The following is a 24,278-nucleotide window of genomic DNA, read 5'->3' on the forward strand; positions in this document are numbered from 1 at the left end:
ACAAATAAGTGAAATTCGTATGCCATGGTGGACTAAGCAAAATGGACCCATTAGAAGCTTGTCTTGGAAGCTTGGAGGTGAGTGGAAGGTGACATCACATGAGGTCATGGTGGGCCATGTTTGTGGGGCCAAAGAGAGAGAGAGAGAGAAAAGAGAGAGGGAGAGAACCGGTTCCCCCTTCTCCCCTTTCTCTTCCGTCAAGCTTCTCCTCCATCTCTCTCCTGGTGTGCGACGCCTTGCAAGCTGAAGACCAGTGAAGCCAACAACCGTTGTAGCCTCTGCTGGAGCCAAATCCGCCGCCGTTGGACGCCGTCATAGCCACGCCTCAGCCTACATGCGTCTGTTTCCCCTCTCCCTCTCCTGTCACTGCCTTTCTTCTCCATCTCCGGTTCCTGCTCGAAGACCTAGCAGATCTAAGGACGCCAGAGCAGCAAGCAGTCCAGTCGAACCGCCGTCGCATACCCCTTGCGCGCCGTCGCCGCTCACAACACCCCGCCGTCCACGCACGCCAAGCCCGCCGTTCCAGCCGTCGTTCCTATCCAGTGTGCGTCCCAGCTGCTATCCAGCACCGTGAGACACTGCCGGAGCTGCCATGGACCACCGTACACCCCCACCTCAGCCTGCCGGAAGTCCCTCAGCTCTTCTCGGCCCTTGCACGTCTCATCCAAGCCCCGAATCTACTCATTTTCGGCCTCAACTAGCAGTGGACAAAGAGTTGGAAAAATGGGTATTGTAGCGAAGGTTTGGCCCGTTTTGGTCGGCTTCCCAACCCCGGAAGCTCGGCCCGCCTTGAGAAAAGTCGATCCCCTCGTCAACCCCGTTGTTTGGAACCGTTCGGTTCATTAATCTAGTGAGTTTAACTTACTAAACCTCGATTATAGGGTTAATTATGCTTTAGGTGTGCTTAGTTATGTTAAGTGCTGTTAGGTGGTTAATTTAATTTATTTAAGTGTAGATTATACTAAGGTGCTTAATTAACTTAAAGTGTGTTTAATTTAAGGCTAAGTGAATGTTTATCTTAATATAAACTTTGATGTGACTTAAAGGAATTTATTTTTGATTTATTTAAGTATTCCGAAATTATTAAATAATTTAATAATATATATTTATTCGAAATTGTTAAATATTATTATTTAATTATTTTTGGAATAAATTTAATTATTTATTAAATTCCGAAAATTTTGTCGGGACCCTAAATTCTCAGAATTTCGTGCCGATCATTGCTGGGTATTCAGATTGTGAATTTGATGAGTGGATATTGCAAATTGAGTGTTGATTGTGAAAATATGGATTTTATTCAGAAAATCTCAGGTGTCGGGTTTTGATACCAAAATTGGATTTTAAGAATTATATTAAATAGTGGGGTTTGAAAAAGTGAGATATTGGATTTCTGGTTCGAAATTTATGTGCCCTCTACACGTGAATAATTTATGGAATATTTTTAATATGAAGAAAAATGGTCGGGATCACTATTTTAAGTGGAAGCATTGAGTGAAATGCAAAGTGTCTAGGGGCCATTATTGAATTGTCGTGTGCTGGTTGAAAGACTCGGTCGCGTAGTAGTGGCTAGGCCAACTGGACCTTTATTCCTTTAGAAACACTGTTAACATAGTGACGAGGCTCGGTCGTAGTAGAGGCTAGGCCAACTGGACCCATGCGCCTTTGGGAATGCTGTCGACGTAGTGACAAAGCCGCGCTCTAAGGGGGGAGGCGATGCCTAGCATTAATGTCAGTAGATAGCCGAACTGCGAGTAGGCTATGCCCTTGTGTGGCAATGAATAGCAATTAGATCGCATGTTGAGTGTTATTGACGGGTCGAATTATGGGACGGAATCTCGTGGCATGGTATGGGACGTGTCATAACGATTTGATCTTATAATTCGGACTCTTGTAGTCATTTGAAATGATATTGTTAGCATTCCAGTTGTTTAAGTTCCTATTACTACCTATGATTGAGTGATTTGAATTGTGCTAACCTGCAGGAAGGAACTGAGGCGAGGTAAGTCTTCTATGTGGTGTGGCTAGGCCACCTTTGAGTGTATTTTCTTTCTAATAAGGGTTTAGGGGGTTGAACTCGCTGAGACAATGTCTCACCCCGGTTGTGGGCTTACATTTTCAGGTCCCTAGTGGACGGAGCGGCCAGTTTGTTATGGTTGGCCTTGTGGAGTTGCAGGGGTGAAGTCTGTTGGATTGGAGTTCGTGTCCGACTTGTAGGTCGTAGGACAGTTTCTTTTTAAGAGCCGATCTTTTGTAGACTTTTGGCTGTAGACCTTTGTTTGTAAGCTCCGTTGGTTTATGAAAGTGTATTGTGGTGAAATTGCTTCCTGCTTTTCTATCCCGTATTTTATTGTCAGGGGTTTTATAACACGTTCCGCTTGTGCAATAATAAATGAATGGGGTCGGCGATCCTACCTGGGAATGTCGCATTTGAATGACCATGGTGGGGTGTTGGCGCGCCCGAGGTTCAGGGCGTGACATGTATAGTGTTATTTCTAAACTTTTAATTTGTTCAATATAATTTTTGAACTTTTGATACATATTTAATTTAGTCTCCAAGCAATATGGAAATGTTCAATGTTGTCATTTAAAAGAAGGCTATATTGAATCTATTACATCATTGGGATAGTCGGGTCAACGGAAAAGGGGTAAAAATTCAACTTGAAGTCAATAGAAGATTCTCAGCTTTCCCTTTTATGGGCTGTTAAGGAAATCTTTTATGATATTTTAAAGATGACAAAATAATCAAATGCTACTAATATGTTTAATGGCTGAGTAACAGACTATGCAGATGATAGAATATGTAAATGATATTATCAAAGTCTATACTTGGAAGAACCATAATATAGACTATATGTTGAAGCTGGACTTATTCAGACTGTATCCAAATCTTAAGGTTAAATATGTTCAGAAGCAGAATATGTTCAGTCTTACGTCCATATTATAAAGTCTATTTTAGGCAGAAGACACTTAGACTCTATTTCAGACGGAGACACTCGGGCTTTACTTCCAACAGAACACACTCAGACTTTATATACGGAACAAGACATAAGTCAAGAACGTGATAAAGTTCAGAGCGAGACGCAAGTTCAGAATGTAATAGATTCAGAACGAAGCATGTTCAGAACGAGACAATTTGACATAACGTAACACAAGCCCAAAATATATAACGGCTAGTGATCTAGTTTGGATTCTACACCAAGATAGATTTGACTGACTCAATCTAATTGATTGATAATTGAATATTGAAAATAAGAACTTTCCAAACGAAGAAGCTCAACTTATGAAAACCAAGATTCTGTTTGTATGGGTGATCATAATCAACTTGGATTATGCTTCTGTCACTCAATGGCTACTTAATCTTCTTAATACAGATCTGTTCAATGGATAGATTAGAAGACGATCCTTTAGATACTGTCTAACAATTAGTCTGGAAATGGATGAGTATTTAAGGAGACCAAGGACCGAGGAACAAGTAAGAGATGGAGCGTAGAATCTAGAATTCCAAAGTTTGAACAAACTTCGATTATATACTTTTCTTTCATGAGCTTAAACGTTTGTAATTATGAGAGCACTACCAAAATAGTAATTTAGTGAGATAGTGTGATATATCACTAAGTGTTTGCACTCAAAGTTATAATCTCTTGTTGATCATATAATGGAATCCAGCCAGAAGGCTGTTAACGTGGGAGAGTGGACGTAGGCTTGATCTAAGTCGAACCACTATAAATTTCGTGTGCAACATTCTTTTTCCTTAACTTTTCTTATTTAAGTCAGTTGCATACTTATAGGTTATTTTAGAAGTCTATTCCATCGCATAACAGATTCTGAGCATCTACCAAAAATCTGGTGGCTCGCTTATCAGATTTTGATTCTTATTTAGATGTTGCTCGAAATTTATTTTATTCCACATTAATTTGTCAAGATTTCTTTTAAACACCTATTTACCCCATCGAGGTGTTTGTACTAGCATCTTCATGGACAAGTAATAATCACACTTCATATTGTCGAAAGTTGAGATAGAAACTTCAAACTTGGGCTCCAAGCTTGGCCTTCAATCCAAATCAAGCTTAAACTAGAGAGAGTTTTATTTCCACGATATGATACTTCTGCATCAAAATGACAGACGATCCGACTCAACTACATGTGATGTCGCACACGCATCACACACGTGCTCTCAATTAATATACCTCATGAACAATCCCCTAAAGATGGCAGTAAATAGTAGATTAAGAGCAGGGAAATCTACTATGAAATGGTGTTCTAGGGAGAAAATAACTATAAAAAGGTAGACGTAAATTACCATGCATGCGATTCCTAACTTTGTATGATAACATGATATCGCAAAATTGATCTTTTTTATTTGAATCTGTATTAGTTTAGATTTTGCAGCTCACAAAGTATGTAAAAACATTCAAGATACAAATGTCCATGCATAGATTTGGCTATAAATTTCCATTATTATGCAAAACTTACAATATACTGATTAGAAATTTCGATCACGAAGCTATAAATCTTTCTGACTTTTTTTGTCGAGTTCTTGCAACTTGAGTGCTCCGCAGAAGCAGAAAGCCAAGAAGATGAGGCCAAAATCGTCGATTCAATTGAGGAAATTGATGTCTTAAGCTAGATGAGATATCAAGACGAACGGTCTCTCATATCACGTCGATCGATTTCAATGATTGGTGTCACCAACGTAGAATTGTATTATTATAATTATTATTTTGGTTTTGAAGCTTTGTATAATGCTTCTCTCCTTCGAGAAAAATAAATAAATGGATCCCATAAGATTTTTCAATTGATTGATGGATGGAGCCGCAGATCACACCATATGGCCTCGCCTTCCGTTTCTCTCTCTCTCTCTCTCTCTCTCTCTCTCTCTCTCTCTCGTCTGCTCTCACTCGCTATCTATCTCCATTATAGACGCTCCATAGTTTCTTCACTTTCATTTTTTGTTGAGAGCCGTCCTCGTCCTCGTACTTAGTACGTACTGTGGTGGATCGCATAATTACACTTCCCGAGTTTGGAGTCCCGACAACCATGCCCGGCTTTTCCAGGTTCGCACCTAAACTGAAGACAAGATTTATGTCGCAGCGGGGAAGGATGTCAAAGAGGGGATAGCGAAGCTTGTTTGGACGAAGTATCAATCGGGAGGCAACGTCAAGATCTGTATCATTTATGTTCTAGTTCCTTCACAAACAATCCTCATGGGTGAGTCAACGTTTTTGCGTCTTTGTCTTTGGATATTACGCACCATCATTCGGTATCTTCTCTTGTTGTATGAGTTTTTGTTAAAAGTAAAAATGAGAACTTGCCAATCTCTCATGGATATAATTCATGGATACAATCGATATGTGAAAACAATAAATTTCCCTTTCAGGGTTTTGCGACGTTGGTTCCTTTTTCCATAACATCTCATTCCAAAGGATCTCTAAATCTCATAAATGCCTTTATTTTATTCTTTTACACACTATATTCTTTTCCATCAAAATAAGGTGGTCTGGTGTTATTCTGTCATTCCACGAGTACTGGTACTAAAATACTAGCCATAGAAATATTGTTAGTTCAAAAGTAAAAACACTTCAACAGATGAGCACGTGACTCTGATACCAATTGACAATGCTAGTACGAACACCTAGAGAGGGTGAATAGGTATTTAAAAGAAATTTTGATAAATAAATGATAAATTTCGAATAAAGTCTAAGTGACGATAAGAGTTTGACAAACAAGCCACCAGACTTTTGAAGAATGTTCAAAATCAGATAAAAGATAGAACTGATTTTTGCAAAACATATAGATATGCAACAAATTTAAATAAAAATAGTTAAAGGAAGAGAAGATTACACACAAAATTTATAGTTGCTCGGCTAAGATCAAGTTTACGTTCAATCTCCCACACTGACATCCTTTTGGTTGGAATTTACTATTGCATCAATAGAGAAGTATAATTTATGAGTGCAAACACTTGATGGAAGATCCCTTCTCACTCACTAAGTCACTTTTTTTTTTTTTGTGATTTTCTCTCTTGAATACAATTTATAAGGACTGCTGATGAAGAATAAGTAGTTGGAAAGACTTTAGATTTTGGAATTTCAATTTTCACGTCCACTCTTCAAATAAACTGAATGACGTCCTTAAACACTCATCCACACTTCACTAGCCGTTGACATTTTTCGGAGGAATTTCTTCCAATCAATCCGTTGGACACAATTGACTAAGAAGATCTTACAGCCGTTGGAAGATTGAGATGATAAATCTATTGATTTTGGTCACCCATACAATCAAAATCTAGGTTTCTATAAGTGATGCTTCCAAAAAAAAAAAAAAACACTTGTCTTCAAAATTGATTTCAACAATTTGTTGTTAATTCCATCAATGCATTTATGGAAGGAAAATGAGACATTTGCTAGAGAGTTAGATGTTGTGGAATAAATTTCTAATAATTTCATTCTGAATCCTTGTCACAAGATTGATAAATCTGAATATGATTTCATCCTCGTTCTGGACACTATTTCAGTATGAATTGCACCGGAGTGGGAAATCATTTAGAATGAATAGATTTCTATATAACTTCAGAAGCATCCTGTTCTTCAAAATAAGAGTAAGAACTAGAAACTTTTGTCAACTTCAAAATTTGGTATGAGTTTTCTCAACACTTTGAAGGCCATTTTGGATCCTTTGGCTGGCGAGTGGCCTATACACTAGCCAAGGAGTTGTCTCATTTGGCTTTGAGGTGCTGCGAGATTCACAGAAGGAATCGGCCGGATCTCCGGTCAGACGTGTGGACAGTGCTGCAATCGATTGGAGCTTCCTGTCGACAAACCTAGAGTTCCGAATACTTGGAAAGTGAATGATATACATGTGGATGGGTACTTGATCTCTAAGTAAATATACTTACCAGACCATGCGTGGTAGTCATCAGCGTGGACCAGCTCGTTTGTATATAGGTATATACATAATTTTTGTTACATCTTATTGAGTCATCTTCTCGAGAGTTCTTCCTGCATGTACCTTTTATTGTTCTTATGAATACATTTTCTTCCGCATTAAGTACATGGACAGTGAGATACGATTGGTTAACTATATGCAGCATCAGATTCACATATATAGCAGCAAGCAACCCGATGCCATGTTTACTGTTTAGTCCTACTAAATTCAATTAACTTGCAAGAATAATTCGCATGGAATTAATTGGCTGATTATGCAGCATATTTTCCGACATGCCAGTATGGCCTCTTTACTATGACATTTTGATAAGTTGTGACTTTCGCTAACCGTGACATGCGTTGCACGAAGGTGGGATTTTTTTTTTTTCAATTTGTATAAAACCATATCAAAATTCTTAGTTTAAATTATACATTAAAGTAATATATACAAAGTTGATAATAGTTATAAAATTTCTAATTTTCGCTGTAATGAAAAACATAATTGTAATATCGAGAAAATATTATAATAAAAATCAGAAGGAATACTTAATAGGAAGAGTTACATTGCTAATTTTGCAAACAATAAGACTCATTAAAACAATGGTACAAAATGAGACGAGCACCTAGGAGATAGTGTAGAGCGTAAGAAAAGTTCTCATTTTAAGGAAAATGATCAACATCATGCAAGCTAGAAGTCCAGGTGACGCTCATGAAAGACACTAGAGGGGAGTGTATTTTGTAATTAATATGTATGTATAGATAAAGATCATGTAAGTAAGAAGTCGGAGTACCAACCCAAAAAAAGAAAAAAAAAATAAAAAGGAAGAAGTCCGAGTGACGCTCATGAAAGACACTAAAGGGGAGTGTACTTTGTAATTAATATGTCTGTACATATTTTTTTTTTTTATCAGTCCTACTCTATTCCTACACTACACTCACTCTTAGACTTTTGCCTTGCCTCTTGCAGAGCGTGGGAGTCGAAACCCACTCCTGAAACTTACGCGTCCCCATTCCATCCCCTCCTTAGAATGTGGGGATTTGAACCCCTCACCTCCCCCTTCCATGTTGGAAGAGTGGCCACTGGGGCGAATCCCAGTGGTTTGTCTGTACAAATAAAGGTAGGGAAAAGTACCAAAAAAGTCATAAATCTATTATATTGGTACAAATTCAATCATAAACCTATCAATTGAACTAATTTAATTATAAACATTTTTTTCCATTGATATCAATTTAGTCCATCCGGTCAATTTAGGCTAGAAATCGTAACGTTGATGCCGAGGATCTTACATGACATCATTGGCACTAATGTGAAATTTTTAAAATATTTTTTATTATTATTTGATTTTTAGTATTTTTTAATTTTTTTCTTATTTTCCTTTTTTTTTTTTTTAACTTTCTTTGGACTGTGGTTGGTACTGGCCATGGTTGGCGATCGTCCACAAGTGGGGGTTAGCTAGGGTGTTATGGCCCTCATCGGATCTGACGAAGGCAAGGCCCTTGTGGCTTGGGCTTGCCAAGTTTGGTGAGGGCTCGGGCTCGACACTTGCCAGATCTAGCGAGGGTCGCCCTTGTGACCTCTAGCAATGGCTCAACCCTCACCGAGTCTAGCGAGGGCCACGACACCTCGCCAACCCCTACTTGTGGCCAGTCGTTGTTAATGGGTTGTGTCAGCCACAATCCAAAGCAAGGGGAAAAAAAGGAAAGAAAAAGGGAAAAATTAGTAAAATAATCATTTTAAAATGTCCACGTCAATGCCAGTGATGTCACATAAAATCATTGGCATCCACATCACCGATTTTTTGTCTAAATTGCCAGATGGACTGAATTGATACTAATGTGAAAGGATTTTGGATCAAATTGATTTAATTGAAAGGTTTATGACTGAATTGGTACTAATGCAATAGGTTTAAGAATTTTTTAATACTTTTCCCTAAAAAAGTACGTAATAAATGAAGGAATTGGATTTGATATTACCTAAGAAGCAAAAGGTATTAGATAGAACGATATCTCTTTGGGTGAGTGGGATGTTAACCCTTGATGGTCCAATAGGAAACATGAGCAAGCTATACTTCCACTCTCAGATAAAATAAATAAAAAAATAAAAAATAAACTAGAGATAGAGTAGAATATTTCAGACAAACCTTTCAAGTAATTGAATTTTTGCTCTTGTGCTTCTGAATAAAGAAAAATAAACGTCACTATTTTGTCGCCGACCACTCATTTTCCGTGCGACATAGTTAAATAAGTTAGGGCAGCTGTCCTTGTTGAGATGGCAATAGGCCATGCCCAAAACACCAAAATTAAAAATAGACTTGGTACGAGGATTAGATTTGTCGGTATCCCTCCATCTTTGGTCCTTTTGCTTTCCCCCATGTGTAGGATAGCGACGGATATCATAGGAAAATCTTCCCCGAATATTCTTGATTATTTATACTGTGAATGTTACCTGCGTAGGAGAATGCGTGAATTAATATCTTTATTACATCGCTTACGCGTTTCGACATTAAAATATGAATCTTTCGCTGCCCTTTATGTGCTAGACTTTCTCTCCCTTCTTTCCATTTGAATTTCTACCTCTATGTTCTTGACTTAGGGAATGTCACTTTACAGCTACTATTCGTCAATCCACTTCCATCTCCTCCATATTTAACTCTCGAGTGTCGTCGATAGTTACCTGATCTTATTGGAGTGGGCAAGTAGATTTGGTCTTGCATAGAAAACTAATTAATGTGAATATCACTTAGTCTTTTTTTTTTTTTTTTTTGGTAAAGGTACGAATTAAATTGATTTTGCCAAAAGAATACAAGGAAGGATAACCGGCACCAGACAGGACAAACACTCAGGAAGACAGTCGTCAAAGAGAGTGTAAGGGTGTGCCATGGGATCCCAAGGAAAGAAAGAACTACCAAAAGAACAAGACAAAAAAGAAAAGACTAACAAACAAACACTAGAAAGAACCTCCATTAATCAAAGATAGATGGATGTAGATCCCAGCTCCGTAGTAGCCTTCTATTCTTGTGGTTGTCCGGAACACGTTTAAAGGTCAACGCCTTATCTTTATTAGCCTTTTGAAGGTGCATCTTCATCGCCGGGATAAAGAGGGCCTGATTGCGAAATAACATATTATTGCGCTCTTTCCAAATAATATAACAAAGAGCGCCAAAGCTGAAGTGAGCCATAGATTCGAAGAAGCTATCATCTGCAAACATCCTGGTTGCCCATGCAAGATTATTCATCCAAGGCTTGTTTCGCCAATATAGGTTGAATTTGGCCGCCCAAAAGGAAACGAGATTACTTGAAACTCGACAGGCAAAAAATAAGTGGTTCACAGAATCTGGTCTACATAAACAGAAGGGGCAATTAGCATTTGCAATTCTAGCGTAGGAGATAAGTAAGACCCGAGTAGGCAGCCGGTTGCGAGTAATGAGCCACAGAAGTGTCTGATACCGCGGAGGAAGAGAAGGACTCCAAATAAAGGAGTACCAAGGGACCGAGTTACCCTTTGGGCGAATCAACTCCCAAGCCGAGGATGTAGAGAAACGTCCTGTCGGGTGGCCAAGCCATTGAATCCGATCATCTTCTTGATTTATCACCGGGAGGGGATCATCCCAATTGGCCATGATATTTATAACGAACCAACCCATAGGGGTGGTGAAGCCATCCGCCACCGAGGCTAGGCGAGAGATACCGGTCCGATAAATTTGCTGGTTCGAAAAGATCTTGTACAACAGTCCCTTTTGATGCCAAAGATCAAACCAAAATGAAACCGACTGCCCATTACCAATGATCCATTTAAAATATTGTTGGAAGTGACCACGGAGGTCCAATAACTTTCTCCAAGCCCATGAACATTGAGTAGGACGCTGGACAACCCAAAAATTCTTATGCTTTAAAAAGTTGGAGTGTATCCACTTGCACCAAAGAGATTCCTTATCAGAAAAGAGAATCCAAATGTACTTGAGCATAGAGGCAGTATTACTTTCTCGAAGGGTACGAATACCCAAGCCACCTTCCTTCTTTGGTAAACACACATCACTCCAAGATACCTTAGCTCCACCCGGCCCCATTCTCGGGCCTTTCCAAAGGAATTGACGCAGAATTTGCTCAATACGATTAAGAATCGAGCAGGGAAGGACGAAAACATTAGACCAAAAAACTTGGATGGAATGAAGAACTGACCTGATAAGTTGCACGCGACCCGCAAGCGAGCAAGCGAGAGGAATCTGTGTGTCCAAGATTGAACTCGAGCAGTAATTGCATTGACTAGAGAGACACAGTCTGCCTTTTCCAATCTAGAAGAATGAAATGCTCTTATCTTATATTACTACTTAATGCCCACAAACAGTTCATTCAAACATAGGTCATGATAAAATTCTAGTATCCATGCGGCCAAAAAGTATCCTCTCAAATAGGTGCAAACAATTATTTACTTTCCTCTAAAAACACCTAAATTAAGAGGTAAGATTTCATTTGGGCAACGCTATAAAGGTATCATTTGTTGCTTATTACTTCATTAATTATATAAGAAGTGACGTGGTATAGTCGTGCGTGGAGAGTCAAAGTAAAAAGGCTCTTGGAATTGGAAAACTATGATAACGGATCCAGTAACATGTAGCATGACCTTTGCTTCGACAAGAAGTATATTATAACGTCTCTCTCTGTTTTTTTTTTTTTCTTCCAATGGCGTTTGACATTTTGTCTCGAATATTCCCACATCATTATTCCTATATACCTCTCCGAATTTCCTTGCTTAGGAATGCCAGAGACATACAATACATTTTCGCTTAGTAACGATTGCCTCATGATGTCCGCCAAGGCGAGCAAAGGATAAGTTATACGTATATACGAACCTTTTTTGCCTCTTTTTTATTTTAACAGGACTAGAAATATGTCTTAGGATGACGTTGGTGTCGATTTTTTATGACATAAAATCAGGAAATGGTCTATGCTTCTTAGGGATTGATCTCTGATCTTTTTTCTTTTTTTTTTTTTGGTTTCTTTTAGCCTAAACAAAATTTTAAAATAATTTGGTGGCCCAATAATGGCGGTGCCACGCCTTGCGATATAGAATAGTTCGATGCGGCAAGGTCCCTTTCGTGTAACAGCCCCAACCAAGGAAGGTTCATAGAAATTAAAATCTCAAATGCACATAAAGAAGAGTAAATGCTCTTCATACCAAACGAGTTTGCACTAGGCTCGACAATCTGCCGACACTTTGCTCACTGACAGATGAAGTCAAAGTCGTCGTTCTTTAATTCCAAGTAGAGAAGTCGTCCTAGCATTTGATGCGGTCGTGTTTTTATTAGGAAAAGACCAACCTCGGAAGAGAGGTTCACCAGGAAACTCTAGGATGGAATCCGTTGCTTTTTTTAGCAAGAAATGGAGGTTTCCACAAAGTTATCAGTCAAACATTCTTTGCCGTGGTACATGAAATTATATCTGGCTGCCAATGAAACAACCGATAAAATTAATTTCCACGTGATAGCTAGTGAATTGTGTTTCTGGTATTTATTAGAATCATGTTCATCTATGTCATGCCATAAATACTCGATCAACTATATCTAGATTTATTGATCGGCTTTCATTTTTTGTCCAACTAAAGAGTACAACCATAAATAAGGTGTCTTTCATTGTTTTTAAACTTGTCGATTATCCGCGTAGCCTCGTTACTCATATTCCATTGGATGAACCATCCTCTATATAACGGTTTGGTCTGATCAGCGGTCCTATTCCCTGGAGAACGGAATCACACACGAGATCAAACATGGGTGCCCAAATAGGGAGCTCTGAAGGTATTAGTAATTGTAGAGAGGTCAAATAATATAACACAAAAAGGGCATCTCTTCTAGCTAGATGGAAGTGAATAAATCTTTCTTAATTAGCATCACCAATAATAATATAGTCCTAAGTGAAGCATCAGCCGCAAATCTTTCCATCGTTCGAACTTCCCTCATCTTTCACTTTAAGGATATGTCTGCTAAAAGAAGGATATGTCGAGTGAATCAATCATGATCGCAGAAGGCGTTAAACATGTTGCTTTTTAGTATGGAAATCATGGGAAAGCCTTTATTTCTGTCATGATTAGTTGGATTTACGTTTTTACATAACCAAGTCTTCCGAAACAGGCTGGATCTTTTCATCCAATGCCAACGAGGAAAATCAGCATGAGGTGTCAATAGACGGGTTCCTAACTTTCCTCTTTTTTAGGCAAATAAAATATATACTTCATAGTACCGTCGTCAAAAGTCAAGATAGAAACTTGGGCTCCAAGGTTGTCCTTCGATCCAAATCAAGCTTCGAGGAAGGAGGGAGGGAGGGAGAGAGGGAGGGAGAGAGAGAGAGAGAGAGAGCTCTCTTGCCACACGATATGATGCTTCTGCATTAAGGAAGAAAACAATCCCACTCGCATCACGCATGTGCACTTGACTTATGGACCTCAAGGGATAGAACCTTCCCTGCCAAAGATGGCAGTGAATGGTAGATAAAATGAGGGGAAGTCTCCTATGAAATGGTATTCTGGGGAGAAAACTACCAGAAAATGACCGCGAAATACTATATATGTTGTATATGTGATTCATAGATAAATGATATGATGATCCATGATTTTATTATATATATATTTTTATTTTATTTTTAGCAGCTCACAAAATAGGTAAAGCCATTTAAGATGCAATTATTCAAGATTAGATTTGGGTATAATTTTCCATTATTATTTAAAAATTACAAAATTTTAAGTAATTAGAAAATTTAATCATGATTCTGACTTTTTGTCGACTTCTTTCTTGTTGATTGTTACGCAGATAAGGAAAGCCGTAATCAGCCGCCTTCATTTCCCTGTACCGGGTCCAAGACCCTGCGTCTTGTTGACCGTATGCTTGGCGCCGGCATCGCGGAGATCAGGCCCGGGGGGACCACCCAAGCCTCCGCCAGTTTATCATTACCCTCTTTTTACGTTAGAGGGTTGACTCCGAGAGAAATGACTCGATTTAAGGTCTCCAGCTCGACCTAACTAGCTGCCTTCATTTCCCTGTATCGGGTCCAAGACCCTGCGTTTTGTTGACCGCATGCTTGGCGCCGGCATCGCGGGGATCAGGCCCGGGGGGACCACCCAAGTTGGTTACAAGCCCCCGGCGGTTTATCATTACTCTCTTTTACGTTACGAGAGAAATAGCTCAATTTAAGGTCTCTAGCTCGACCGAAAGCCAAGAAGACGATGCCAACTTCTTGATTTTTAGCAGACGTTTGCTAGGGAAATGGATGATAACATAAGATGGGGCCAATTTCTTTGGCTGGATTCAGGAAATTGAGATTTTTAGCAGCCGTTTGCTAGAGGAATAGATGATAACATAAGATGGGGCCAATTTCTCTGGCTGGATTCAGGAAATTGATACTGAAAGCTGGATGAGACATTGAACAAATAATCAAATGCCACGTGACAGTAATATTTTTCTCTTATCCCGTCAATCGATTTCAATGAGGGCCGTACCTACGTAGAATTTTCTCTTCTGAAATATTTTATAATTGCTATCTTTCCTTCGGGAAATATAAATGAATCTATCCCCCAAGATTAATTAATTGATCGATGATAGGACAGACGGACAGAGACAGAGTTCTCTGGTTAGCTGTGTCTAGAATCTGTGAGTTTGTTTCAAAGGGTAGCAGTTGTCAAGAAGCTCCTGACTCGTTAGAATTCGGGTAAACGAATGTGCTCAAGTTAACCACTAAAAGCTTTGGAAAAGCTAAAAACTTGCGTCATCGTTGATGGACACTCCCTCGGTTGTGAACCCTAAAAGCAGTACAAGGAAGGCACAAGCTCATCCGGAGGAAAATCGACATGAATAATAAAGTATTACAATAAATAAGAAAATCGATATTTGGATTTTCAAAGCATCGAAACTCTTCTTAATGATGACACGCAAAGGCAACTATTTTTGATAAAATGTTTTTGGTCATGTCTGTCAATAATTTTCTTATTAATGATTCATCTAATTCACTAATATCGTGCTTTTTCATGAACACAATGGTTTTCTTTTAATCCAAATAATTACTAAAAAAATCGTATGTAATACGGCACCAAACTTGATGGTTCCCAACGGGAAATTGCTCACTTATTGCCCGTGGAAAGAGATTCTTCGTCGGTTTCTAGGTAGGTTCTGTACGGTCTACGTAAGCTTTAGAACAAGCTATCTCTTTATAACCCAACCATATTCCCCTAAAAAAATCTCAGTTGAGACGCTCTCTCGTTTACTCAGAGAATTCTCATGTCTCGCTTTCTGTTTCTCTCTCTTTCTATCTCTTTATAACCAACCATATTCCCCTAAAAAAATCTCAATGGAGACGCTCTCTGGTTTACTCAGAGAATTCTCATGTCTCGCTTTCTGTTTCTCTCTCTTTTCTGCTCTTACTAGCTATCTATCTCCATTATAGAAACTCCAGAGTCTGTTCAGTTTCATTTTTGATAAGATCGTCTTCACCATCCTACCCAGCACGTCTCAATATGGCTGTGGTTGACCGTATAGTTACACTTCCCGAGTTCAGAGTCCCGGCGGTCATGCCGAGCTTTCACAGGGTTGCACCTGAACTGGTGACGCCGGATTTCGAAGATGTGATTTATGTTGCAGCTGGGAAGGATGTGAAAGAGGGCAAAGCGAAGCTTGTTTGGACGGTGCATCAATCCAGAGGCAACGTCAAGATCTGTATCATTCATGTTCTAGTTCCTTCGAAGACGATCCCCATGGGTAAGTGAACGTTTTTGCTTTTTCTTCTTTGCATCATTGTTCAGTATCTTCTTTTGTTGAACGAGCTTTCGTTAATAGTAAAAATGAGAGCTTACCAAGCTCTCATGGATATAACACGGGGATCTTCCATGATGGACAATCGACATGTGAAAAAATTGATCTCCCTTCGAGGGTTTCGCGAAGTTGGACCATATTGGATATCCTATTGCTTTTACTTGTTCCTTTTATTGTCGGTATTCATTCTTTCGGCAGCGTCGTTTTTGCAACGGATTGAAATTTCTGGGCTGTTAATTTGCCTTTGGTTTGCAGGCGGCCTGGGTGCTGAGATCCCCGCGAACTTGGCGAACGAGATCTTGTTGAGGGAACACAGAGAAAACGAGAGGATAAACATGCATAAGATCTTGGATACCTACCTGCACGTTTGTACAGAAATGGGGGTATATTTAATTTCTTCTTCTTCTTCTTGGATACTTACCTGCACGTTTGTACAGAAATGGGGGTATATTTAATTTCTTCTTCTTCGATTCCTACCTGCACGTTTGCACAGAAATAGGTGTATATTAAATTTCTCATTCTACCTGCACGTTTGTACAGAAAGGGGGTACCTACGTTTTAATTTCTTCTTGCACTTCTTCTTCTTCTTCTTTTGTACAGAAAGTATTAATCATTTTTACCCTTGATAAAGACAGTGCTCGTGAGGCACAAGTTTACATGTCTATATTTATATACTTCTTCATTTAGAGAAGAAAGCAAATTAATTTTTTTAACGGTTAATAGGTACCAGCAGAGAAAAAGTACATAGAATCGGACAGCGTTCAAAAGGGAATTGTGGAGCTCATACGTTTACATGGGATCAGAAAGCTTGTAATGGGTGCAGCAGCAGACGGACGCTGTTTCAAGTACGTACAGGAACAAGAAAACACGCCCACATGGGTCGTGGACTTATTCATTCCAAATCTGTCCTACTCGTAACTAAAAGGACATGTTTGTTTGGATCCATAATTACAGCATTAAACCAGATACTTATTTCTATGTCAATCCTTAGATGTGTTGTGCAAATTCCGGTCTTTGAGGAATACTTGGTGGCACTTCTCAAAACGATGTCTAGACCAAGACCATCATATACATAATGTGCTATGAATCATCTTACATTCCTATTGAGTGACATAAAAAAAAAAACCGGCAACATGTTGTTCTGTGAATCTAAAAGTCTCTTTTGTTGTGTCTACAACCTTTTGTTTGGTGTTATCTGAATTTACATCAAATTAATTCGCTATCTTCTCTGGGTTTGATTTGGCAGGAAGATGACAGAAATCAAGTCCAGGAAAGCCATCTTCGTTCACGATAAAGCTCATATCTCTTGTCAAATTCGGTTTATCTGCAACGGGCACCTCATTCACACTAGGTAGTGACTACTTCACTTGTAAATTTGTCTTCTTTGAAATTATCGTATATACATGTGAGGGTGTTTTGAACATAAGTTCTACAACAAATAATCAGCTGAAAATCTTGTTGCAATAGTTGAATGCCATAGGAGACCTAGAAGTTCAGGTAGGGATGAGGCTGGGACAGACAATTGTATTCATGTTTTCCATTATTTCTTCTTTCTTTGAATAATATGGCCAAACACTTGGGAAATTTTGCGCTGAAGCGCCATGGCAACTACTAGTGTCCTAGATCCGCTAACGTCTAATTCTCTCATAACACAATAAATGAAATTTCCAAATGAAATTGAGTGCAAGTAGGGATGCTTCCGGTGGGGAGTCAGCGGACAATCAATTTATAAAGAGATGCACCAATTTTGGCTTCACCTCAACGTTGTTTCGATTCCTTGTCAATGTCAAAATAGGGAAGCTCGAACAGCTGAAGCCATTGGAGAAGTTCCTACTGATGCAACATCACCAACGAGTCCAGCTCTTGGAGCTGGAAAGTCAGTTTTCTTGAAATCACGATCCGCCACAGTGCAGAGAAGTGGTACGGCGAAGTTGAGCAATCCATTTCAAGACCTTATGAGAAGAACTTTCTCCTTGAACGCTGATCGACATGCAGTGAGGCCAATGGCTTCCCCTTCCCCACATAGCACTCCTTCCGATCAGCCTAATGTGGAGTGCATGCTGGAGAGGCAAGACACTTCCCAAGAACTCGCAACAAGCCCTTCCCATCATCTGCAGTTGATTCGGTCGGTCTATCATACTGGCCACTCATCACTTTCCAACACTCTGGTATGCACAAAACAACACAACCATTGCTGTCTTCATGTTCTCTTACCAGGAGGCCAGGGCTCTAGCTTAAGTTGTCCTATTTTGGAGCTAAGAATATCTCATTCTTAGTCCTTTAAAGGAATATTGCAAAGTTTAGCTAATTGTAACAGGATATGGATGAAAACGGCATGCGAGAAGTGTTTGAGGAAGGAGTGACCACTCATGCTGAAGGAGAAGTAGGTATCACTGAGGGCGGGCGAAAGGATCCCAGGAAGGTATGATGTCGATATAATAGCTGGACCGCTTTTCTATACACCGACCTGGACCCCCCAAATTATTTTAATTTCTGGTATTAAAAATGGAATATTTCGACTGATTTTGCTGAAGTCTGTTTGTTGAGGACCATCTCGAACTCCATGGAAACAATTCATCCTAAATTCTAACAGATAAATAAATTCATGACATGACTAACATGAGGAAGAAAAGATGATTTATTGATTTGTGGCCAAAAAAGAAAAAGAGATGATCTATTGAGTACAGTATTATGGGTAAATTTTCAGTTGTTGGAAGAACTAGAGAAGGTGCAGGATCACCTAAACAAAGTGAGTGGAAGAACTTCGCAGTGCCCTGGAAGAAAAATTGCAGCTCGAACTCAACAACGCACTCCAAAAGGCCGAGGAGATGAGCAGAAGAAAAGGAGATTCCTCGGGCACAATGTACTTCTCTGAGTTCTCCATGACCGAAATCAAGGAAGCTGTGCAGAACTTTAACCCAGCCTTGAATATTGGAGAAGGCAGTTGCGGAACCGTGTATAGAGGTTTCCTTCGACATACACCGGTGGCCATAAAGATCATTAAATCTCATAGCATGCATCGTTCACAAGAATTTCAACAGGAGGTAAGATTCGGTTCATTGATCACTATGGCATCGTGATTACCCAGTAAGAGTACATTAGTCACAGTAATCAAGATTATCAATTGCGCTCATCGAACTCTTGATTGAATGTCTCCCAGGTGGATGTGTTGAGCAAGGTGAGGCATCCCAATCTCATCACGCTCATCGGTGCTTGTCCAGAACCCTGCACTCTTGTTTATGAATATATTCCGAACGGTAGCCTTGAAGACTGGCTCCGCAGCAGCAACAGGGCAAAGCAGTTGCCGTGGCAAGCTCGGGTACGTATCGCCACAGAGCTCTGCTCCGTCCTGGCCTTCCTCCACTCTTGGAAGCCTAGCATCGTCCACGGGGATGTCAAACCGGGGAACATCCTACTGGACGCACACCTCATGAGCAAGCTCAGTGATTTTGGCATCTGCCGACTGCTGTCCAGTGGCGAGCGGTCAAGCAACAATACCACAGTTGTGCACCTGACCAACCCGAAAGGAACATTTGGGTACATGGACCCCGTGTTCCTCGTCGAGGGAAAGCTCACGATAAAGTCCGACGTATATTCTTTTGGGATTATACTGCTTGAGTTATTGACGAGGAGGCCCGCCTTAGGAATAGCAAACGCAGTGAGAAAGGCAGTTAGCGCAGGGACTTTGGAGACAATCTTGGATCCATCGGCTGGAGAGTGGCCCTATATGCTGGCCAAGGAGTTGGTTCATTTGGCTTTGAGGTGCTGCGAGATGAGCAGAAGGAATAGGCCGGATCTCCGCTCAGATGTGTGGACGGTGCTCCAATCCATCAGTGCTTCCTGTCAATAAACCCGGACTTCTGTATACTGAAGAATTTACCGATATACATGTTCAAGTGTGTGCTTTGAACTTCAGGTAAATTGACTTTCTGGGTAATGTGTGGCTGTCGTCGGTGAGTACGGACTGGTTTTTGTAAATATATGCATAGATGTTTTGCTACGTCATGTATTGAGTTGTCATGTTGAAAGTTGTTCCTGCATGTACCCACCATTGTTCTTATGAATAGAGTTTCTTCTGCATTAAGTACATGGAAAGGGAGATCGGACTGGTTAATGACATGCGAAATCAGATCCACATTTATAGCAGCAAGCAAATCCAATGCCTTGTTATGCTGTTCAGTCCCATTAAACTCACTTCACTTCCACAAACAATTCTCAAGAAGAAATTCAATTTTCCGAATCTTTCCTAACGTGCTGGAGTTGCTCTTTCTTATTTCCGCTCGAATTTTTATCTCTATGTTCTCGACTTTAGGTATTATTAGGGCCAGTATTCTTCACCCATTTTCGGCTCCACCATATTTAACCTTAAGAGTGTTGTCTAGTTACATGTTACTATTTTATTGGAGCGGGCAAGTAGATTTGGCCTACCTCACCTTATGTTAAAGACGAAAAGATGATTAAATGCTCTTATCATATTTTGCTTAATGCTCATAAGTAGTCAATTCAAACATGGAAAAAAAAATCATAAACCTATTGCAATTATGTCAATTTAATCATAAATCTTTCAATTGTACCAATGTAATCCTAAACATTTTCACATTTTGTCAATTAAGTCAATCTAACTTATTTTGGTCGAAAATCGTTGATGTGGTCGTCAATTATCTTACATTGCACAATCAGTGCTGATGTAGACATTTGTAAATAATTTTTATAATTTTTTTTTCTTTCATTTTGACCAGCAACCTCACTCAACCACTAGATGAGGACTAGCAAGCCTAAGATTTGCTCCCCTCGTCCAAATCTGGCAAGGGTTGCAATCCTTGCCAACAAGCTCTTGTTGGCCAAAATGACAAGAAAAAAAGTAATTTTTCATTAAAAAAAATTATAAAGTCTATGTTAACACTAGTTGTCATATAGAATGATCAACGTTTATATCAATTTCCAACCAAATTTGATTGGAATGACTCAATTAATGACTAAAATGACATATTAAAAGGTTTATGACCGAATTAACACAAAAGCAATTGGGGGAAAATTACCAAAAAAGTCTTGAAACAATTGCATTGATATAAATTTAGTCTTCAATTTTTTATTTGGACCAATAATCCTAAACGTTATCACATACGTACCAATTTAGTGTTCCAACCAATTTCGGCTAGACATCATTGATGTGGAGAGCCATCTTATGCAATATGGTTGGTGTCAACTTGGACATTTTTTTTAATAATATTGTGGAATATTTTTAGTTCATTTTTTTATTCTATGAGTTTTCTTTCTCTTTCTTTTGTTTTTCCTTCTTTTTGGCCAGAGAGGGTCACCGCCCACCCCTAAGCCCTCACCAAATTTGGGCTACGGCCACATCGCCTAAAGCTAGCAAGGTTGAGAAAGCCCTAGGGGGTCTCCCCAACCAAAATGAAAAAAAAATTAAAAAGTGCAATAAAACATTAAAATTTTATAATAAAAAAAATGTTCACATCAGTTCTGCTTTTACCATGTAAGATGGTTAGTATCGACGTAAGCAATTTCCTACTTAAATTGGTGCCGACGAAATTTAGAATTAACTTGATCTAATTAAAAGGTTTTTAACTAAATTAGTACAAATGTAATAAATTTATATATTATTTGGTACTTTTTTTTTATATAATAGGTTTAAGATTTTTTTGGTGCTTTATCCATTAAAACATAGATCATGATGAAATTCTAGTGTCCATGCAGCCCATGAGTTTCTTCATAAACACATGCAAACAGTAATTCACTTTCCTCTATAAAATAAAAAATAAAAAAAAAAAAAAAAACCACTTTTTAAAAGGTAAGAGTCAATCGGGCGAAGTGTTGAAGATGTCATCTGTTTCTCGTTACTTCATCAATTATATGAGAATTGATGCCGTATAGGTACTTGTGGAGAGTCATAGTTAAAAGCTCATGGAATCAGAAAACCATGATGAAGGATCCAGTATAACTCTATAGGATACAGTGCTTTGCCGATATTTGATATTAGGGGTGAGCACGGGTAGCGGGTAGAACCGGGAACCGGAGAACCGGAACCGGAACCTCGGTCCGGTTCCCGGTTCTTAAAGGACCGGTTCCGGTTCCCGGTGCCATTTTTCCGGGAACCGGCGTGGAACCGGAACCGGAACCGGCCGCGGAACCGGAACCGGAACCGGTCGCGGAACCGGTTTCGGAACCGGTTAGGGTTCCAAAAGGAACCCCCCCGCTCGGCGCTCCAAGCCTCCAGCCTCCTGTCCTCTGTATCTTCCTCAGTCCTCCGATTTCAGCTGGACGCCGCTCGCCCTCAAGGCCACCGCCGCCGGACGCCGCTCGCCCTCAAGGCCACCGCCGTCGGACGCCACTGGTCTGGACTGGACGCCAGTCCCCGACGTCGCTCGACGCCCGCATTCGCGACACTTGAGTCGTCGTTGCCCTGAAGACCCTGACTGACGTCCCTGCTCACTCCTCAGCGCCGGCCACCGTCGCCGAACGCCGCTGGACGCCAGTCCCCGACGTCGCTCGAGCCTCGACGCCCGCATTCGCGAATCGCCAGAAGCTGACCGACCTTGACCGACGTCCCTGCTCGTGACCGGCCGTTGCCCCGAAGACCCTGACCGACGTCCCTGCTCGTGACCCACGCCGCTCGCGCCAGAAGCCCCGACGCCCCTGCTGCTGCAACGAACCAGAAGCCACTGCTTCGCCATTCCCGTTCGGCACCAGGTTCCCTCTCTCTCTCTCTCTCTCTCTCTCTCTCTGTGCAACTGAGCATGCGTTCGTGATTGCGCTTCAGTTCCGGCTCGCGCGCACTGCTTGGTGGGACCGATTGTTTCGTAATCGATTGCAAGTGGGTGTTTATCTGATTGCCGAAACGCTTCGGGTGCTTGCGGAATTTCTGGGTTCTACCTCCGCGGGGCTGGGTTTGCGCTTTGTAATGGAACTTGTTGCATGACTCATTTTGGGCTTTTTTCCTTATTGGAAGCTGAAACTCCGTTTTTGCGTTGTGGGTTCTTCTGGAAAAGAGAAATTGGTTTAGTTGGTGAAGTGTTGACGCTTTCTCTGTGAGAGTCTCGCGCGTCCGGGTTGACTGCTTGGTGGGACCGATTATTTTGTAATTGATTTCAACTGGGGTGTTTATCTGATTACTGAAACGCTTCGGATAGTTGCAGAAATTTCGAGGGTCTGCCTCCGCGGGGCTCGTTCGTGCTTCCCGTTCTGTGTGTAATGGAGCTTGTTGCATGACCCCTTTTGGGCTTTTTTCCTTACTTGAAGCTGAAACTTCGTTTTGGGTTGTGGGTTCTTCGGGAAAAGAGAAATTGGTTTAGTCGGTGAAGTGTTGAAGCTTTCTCTTTCTCTGCAAGAGTCGTGCGCTTCTGGGTTGAGATTAATGATGCTTCCCTTATTGAACTTTGAAATCCGAGTCTCGCATTCCATTGTTGTATTGTTTATCTGATTACCGAAATGCTTCAGGTACTTGCAGAAATTTGAGGGTCTGCCTCTGCCAGGCTGGTTTTGCGCTTCCTTTTCCGCATGTAATGGAACTTGCTGAATGACCCCTTTTGGGCTTTCCTTATTCGAAGCTGAAACTTTTTTTGCTTTGTGGGTTCTTTGGGAAAAGTAAAGTTGGTTTGGTTGGTGGAGTGTTGACGCTTCCCAGTTGAGATTAGTGTTGTTTTCGCTTATTGGACTTTGAAACCCGTGTCTTGCATTCTGTTGTCGTTGTCTTGTTTTTCTGTATCCTTTGTTGCGATTTGGATCTGAATTTCTTCCGATTGTAGTTTTTAAAACACATGCTGGGACAACTGTATGGCCACAAATAAGGGCATATTTGAATAAATATTTTGCATTTGTATTGATAATATGATATAGTCCTAAAGTTGTGTATTGATTTGATTTTTAGCAATTGCTTGCATATTCTATAACTCAATTCACATTATGTTTTGAATTTTCTAATTATATTATATTATTGTTATATTATTATAACGTGACGTTATATTTTTTTTGATAACGTGCGCGTACGTTATAATTTTTTTTGATAATGTGCGTGTACGTTATATATTTTTTTTTGTAACGTGCGCGTACGTTATAATTTTTTTTTTTGGTAATGTGCGCATACGTTATAGTTCAAATCTATAAATAAAAATAAAAACAAAAAAAGGAACGCGGAACTGTTGGAACTCCTGGGAACCGACCCCTGGAACCCGTGTGGGGGTAGGTTCCTGTGTTCTCTGCTTCTAACTGGTAGGTTCGGGTTCCTCATTTTGAGGAACCCGTACTGAGGCAGAGTTAGGGTTCCAGACGGAACCGAACCGGAACCTGGAACCGCTCACCCCTATTTGATATGGCATAAACAGTTTTTTTTTTTTTTTTTTTTTTCAAAAGAAGTAAGTTGGGAAGATTCTTTCTTGCATTGTTTGACTTTTTGTCTCGAATATTCCCAGATGATTATTCGTATATACCTCTCGGAATTTCCTTGCTTAAGAAATCTCTAGACATACAATACATTTTAGCTTATTGATAATTTTCTCATGAAGTCTGCCAAGGCCTGCAAAAGGATAAGGTACCCATATAAACAAAC

The 24,278-nt window shown here is 40.1% G+C and overlaps 1 protein-coding gene and 1 long non-coding RNA gene across 2 annotated transcripts; both read left to right on the forward strand.

Annotated features, from left to right (window-relative positions):
• The first annotated feature begins 15,132 nt into the window (after nucleotides 1–15,132).
• On the forward strand, nucleotides 15,133–19,805 carry LOC104445899 (U-box domain-containing protein 33). The gene is made up of 9 exons (XM_039300408.1): nucleotides 15,133–15,661; nucleotides 15,971–16,098; nucleotides 16,439–16,560; nucleotides 16,962–17,066; nucleotides 17,511–17,883; nucleotides 18,033–18,137; nucleotides 18,423–18,449; nucleotides 18,481–18,759; nucleotides 18,876–19,805. The coding sequence occupies exons 1-9, from the start codon at nucleotides 15,421–15,423 to the stop codon at nucleotides 19,563–19,565; spliced, it is 2,070 nt and encodes a 689-aa protein (XP_039156342.1). The 5' UTR covers nucleotides 15,133–15,420; the 3' UTR covers nucleotides 19,566–19,805.
• Nucleotides 19,806–21,853: 2,048 nt separating this feature from the next.
• LOC120291730 lies at nucleotides 21,854–23,561 on the forward strand. The gene is made up of 2 exons (XR_005549721.1): nucleotides 21,854–22,423; nucleotides 23,171–23,561. It is a non-coding gene; the product is annotated as an uncharacterized LOC120291730 (long non-coding RNA).
• Nucleotides 23,562–24,278: the final 717 nt, after the last annotated feature.

This window comes from Eucalyptus grandis, chromosome 1 (genome assembly GCF_016545825.1).
Source record: "Eucalyptus grandis isolate ANBG69807.140 chromosome 1, ASM1654582v1, whole genome shotgun sequence".
Lineage (NCBI taxonomy): Eukaryota > Viridiplantae > Streptophyta > Magnoliopsida > Myrtales > Myrtaceae > Eucalyptus > Eucalyptus grandis.

Coding starts and splice junctions, on each gene's coding strand:
- LOC104445899 (XM_039300408.1), top strand. CDS start 15,421: ATGGCTGTGGTTGACCGTATAGTTACACTTCCCGAGTTCAGAGTCCCG. Junction 15,662..15,970: donor TTCGAAGACGATCCCCATGG/GTAAGTGAACGT, acceptor TTTGGTTTGCAG/GCGGCCTGGGTGCTGAGATC. Junction 17,067..17,510: donor GGGCACCTCATTCACACTAG/GTAGTGACTACT, acceptor ATGTCAAAATAG/GGAAGCTCGAACAGCTGAAG.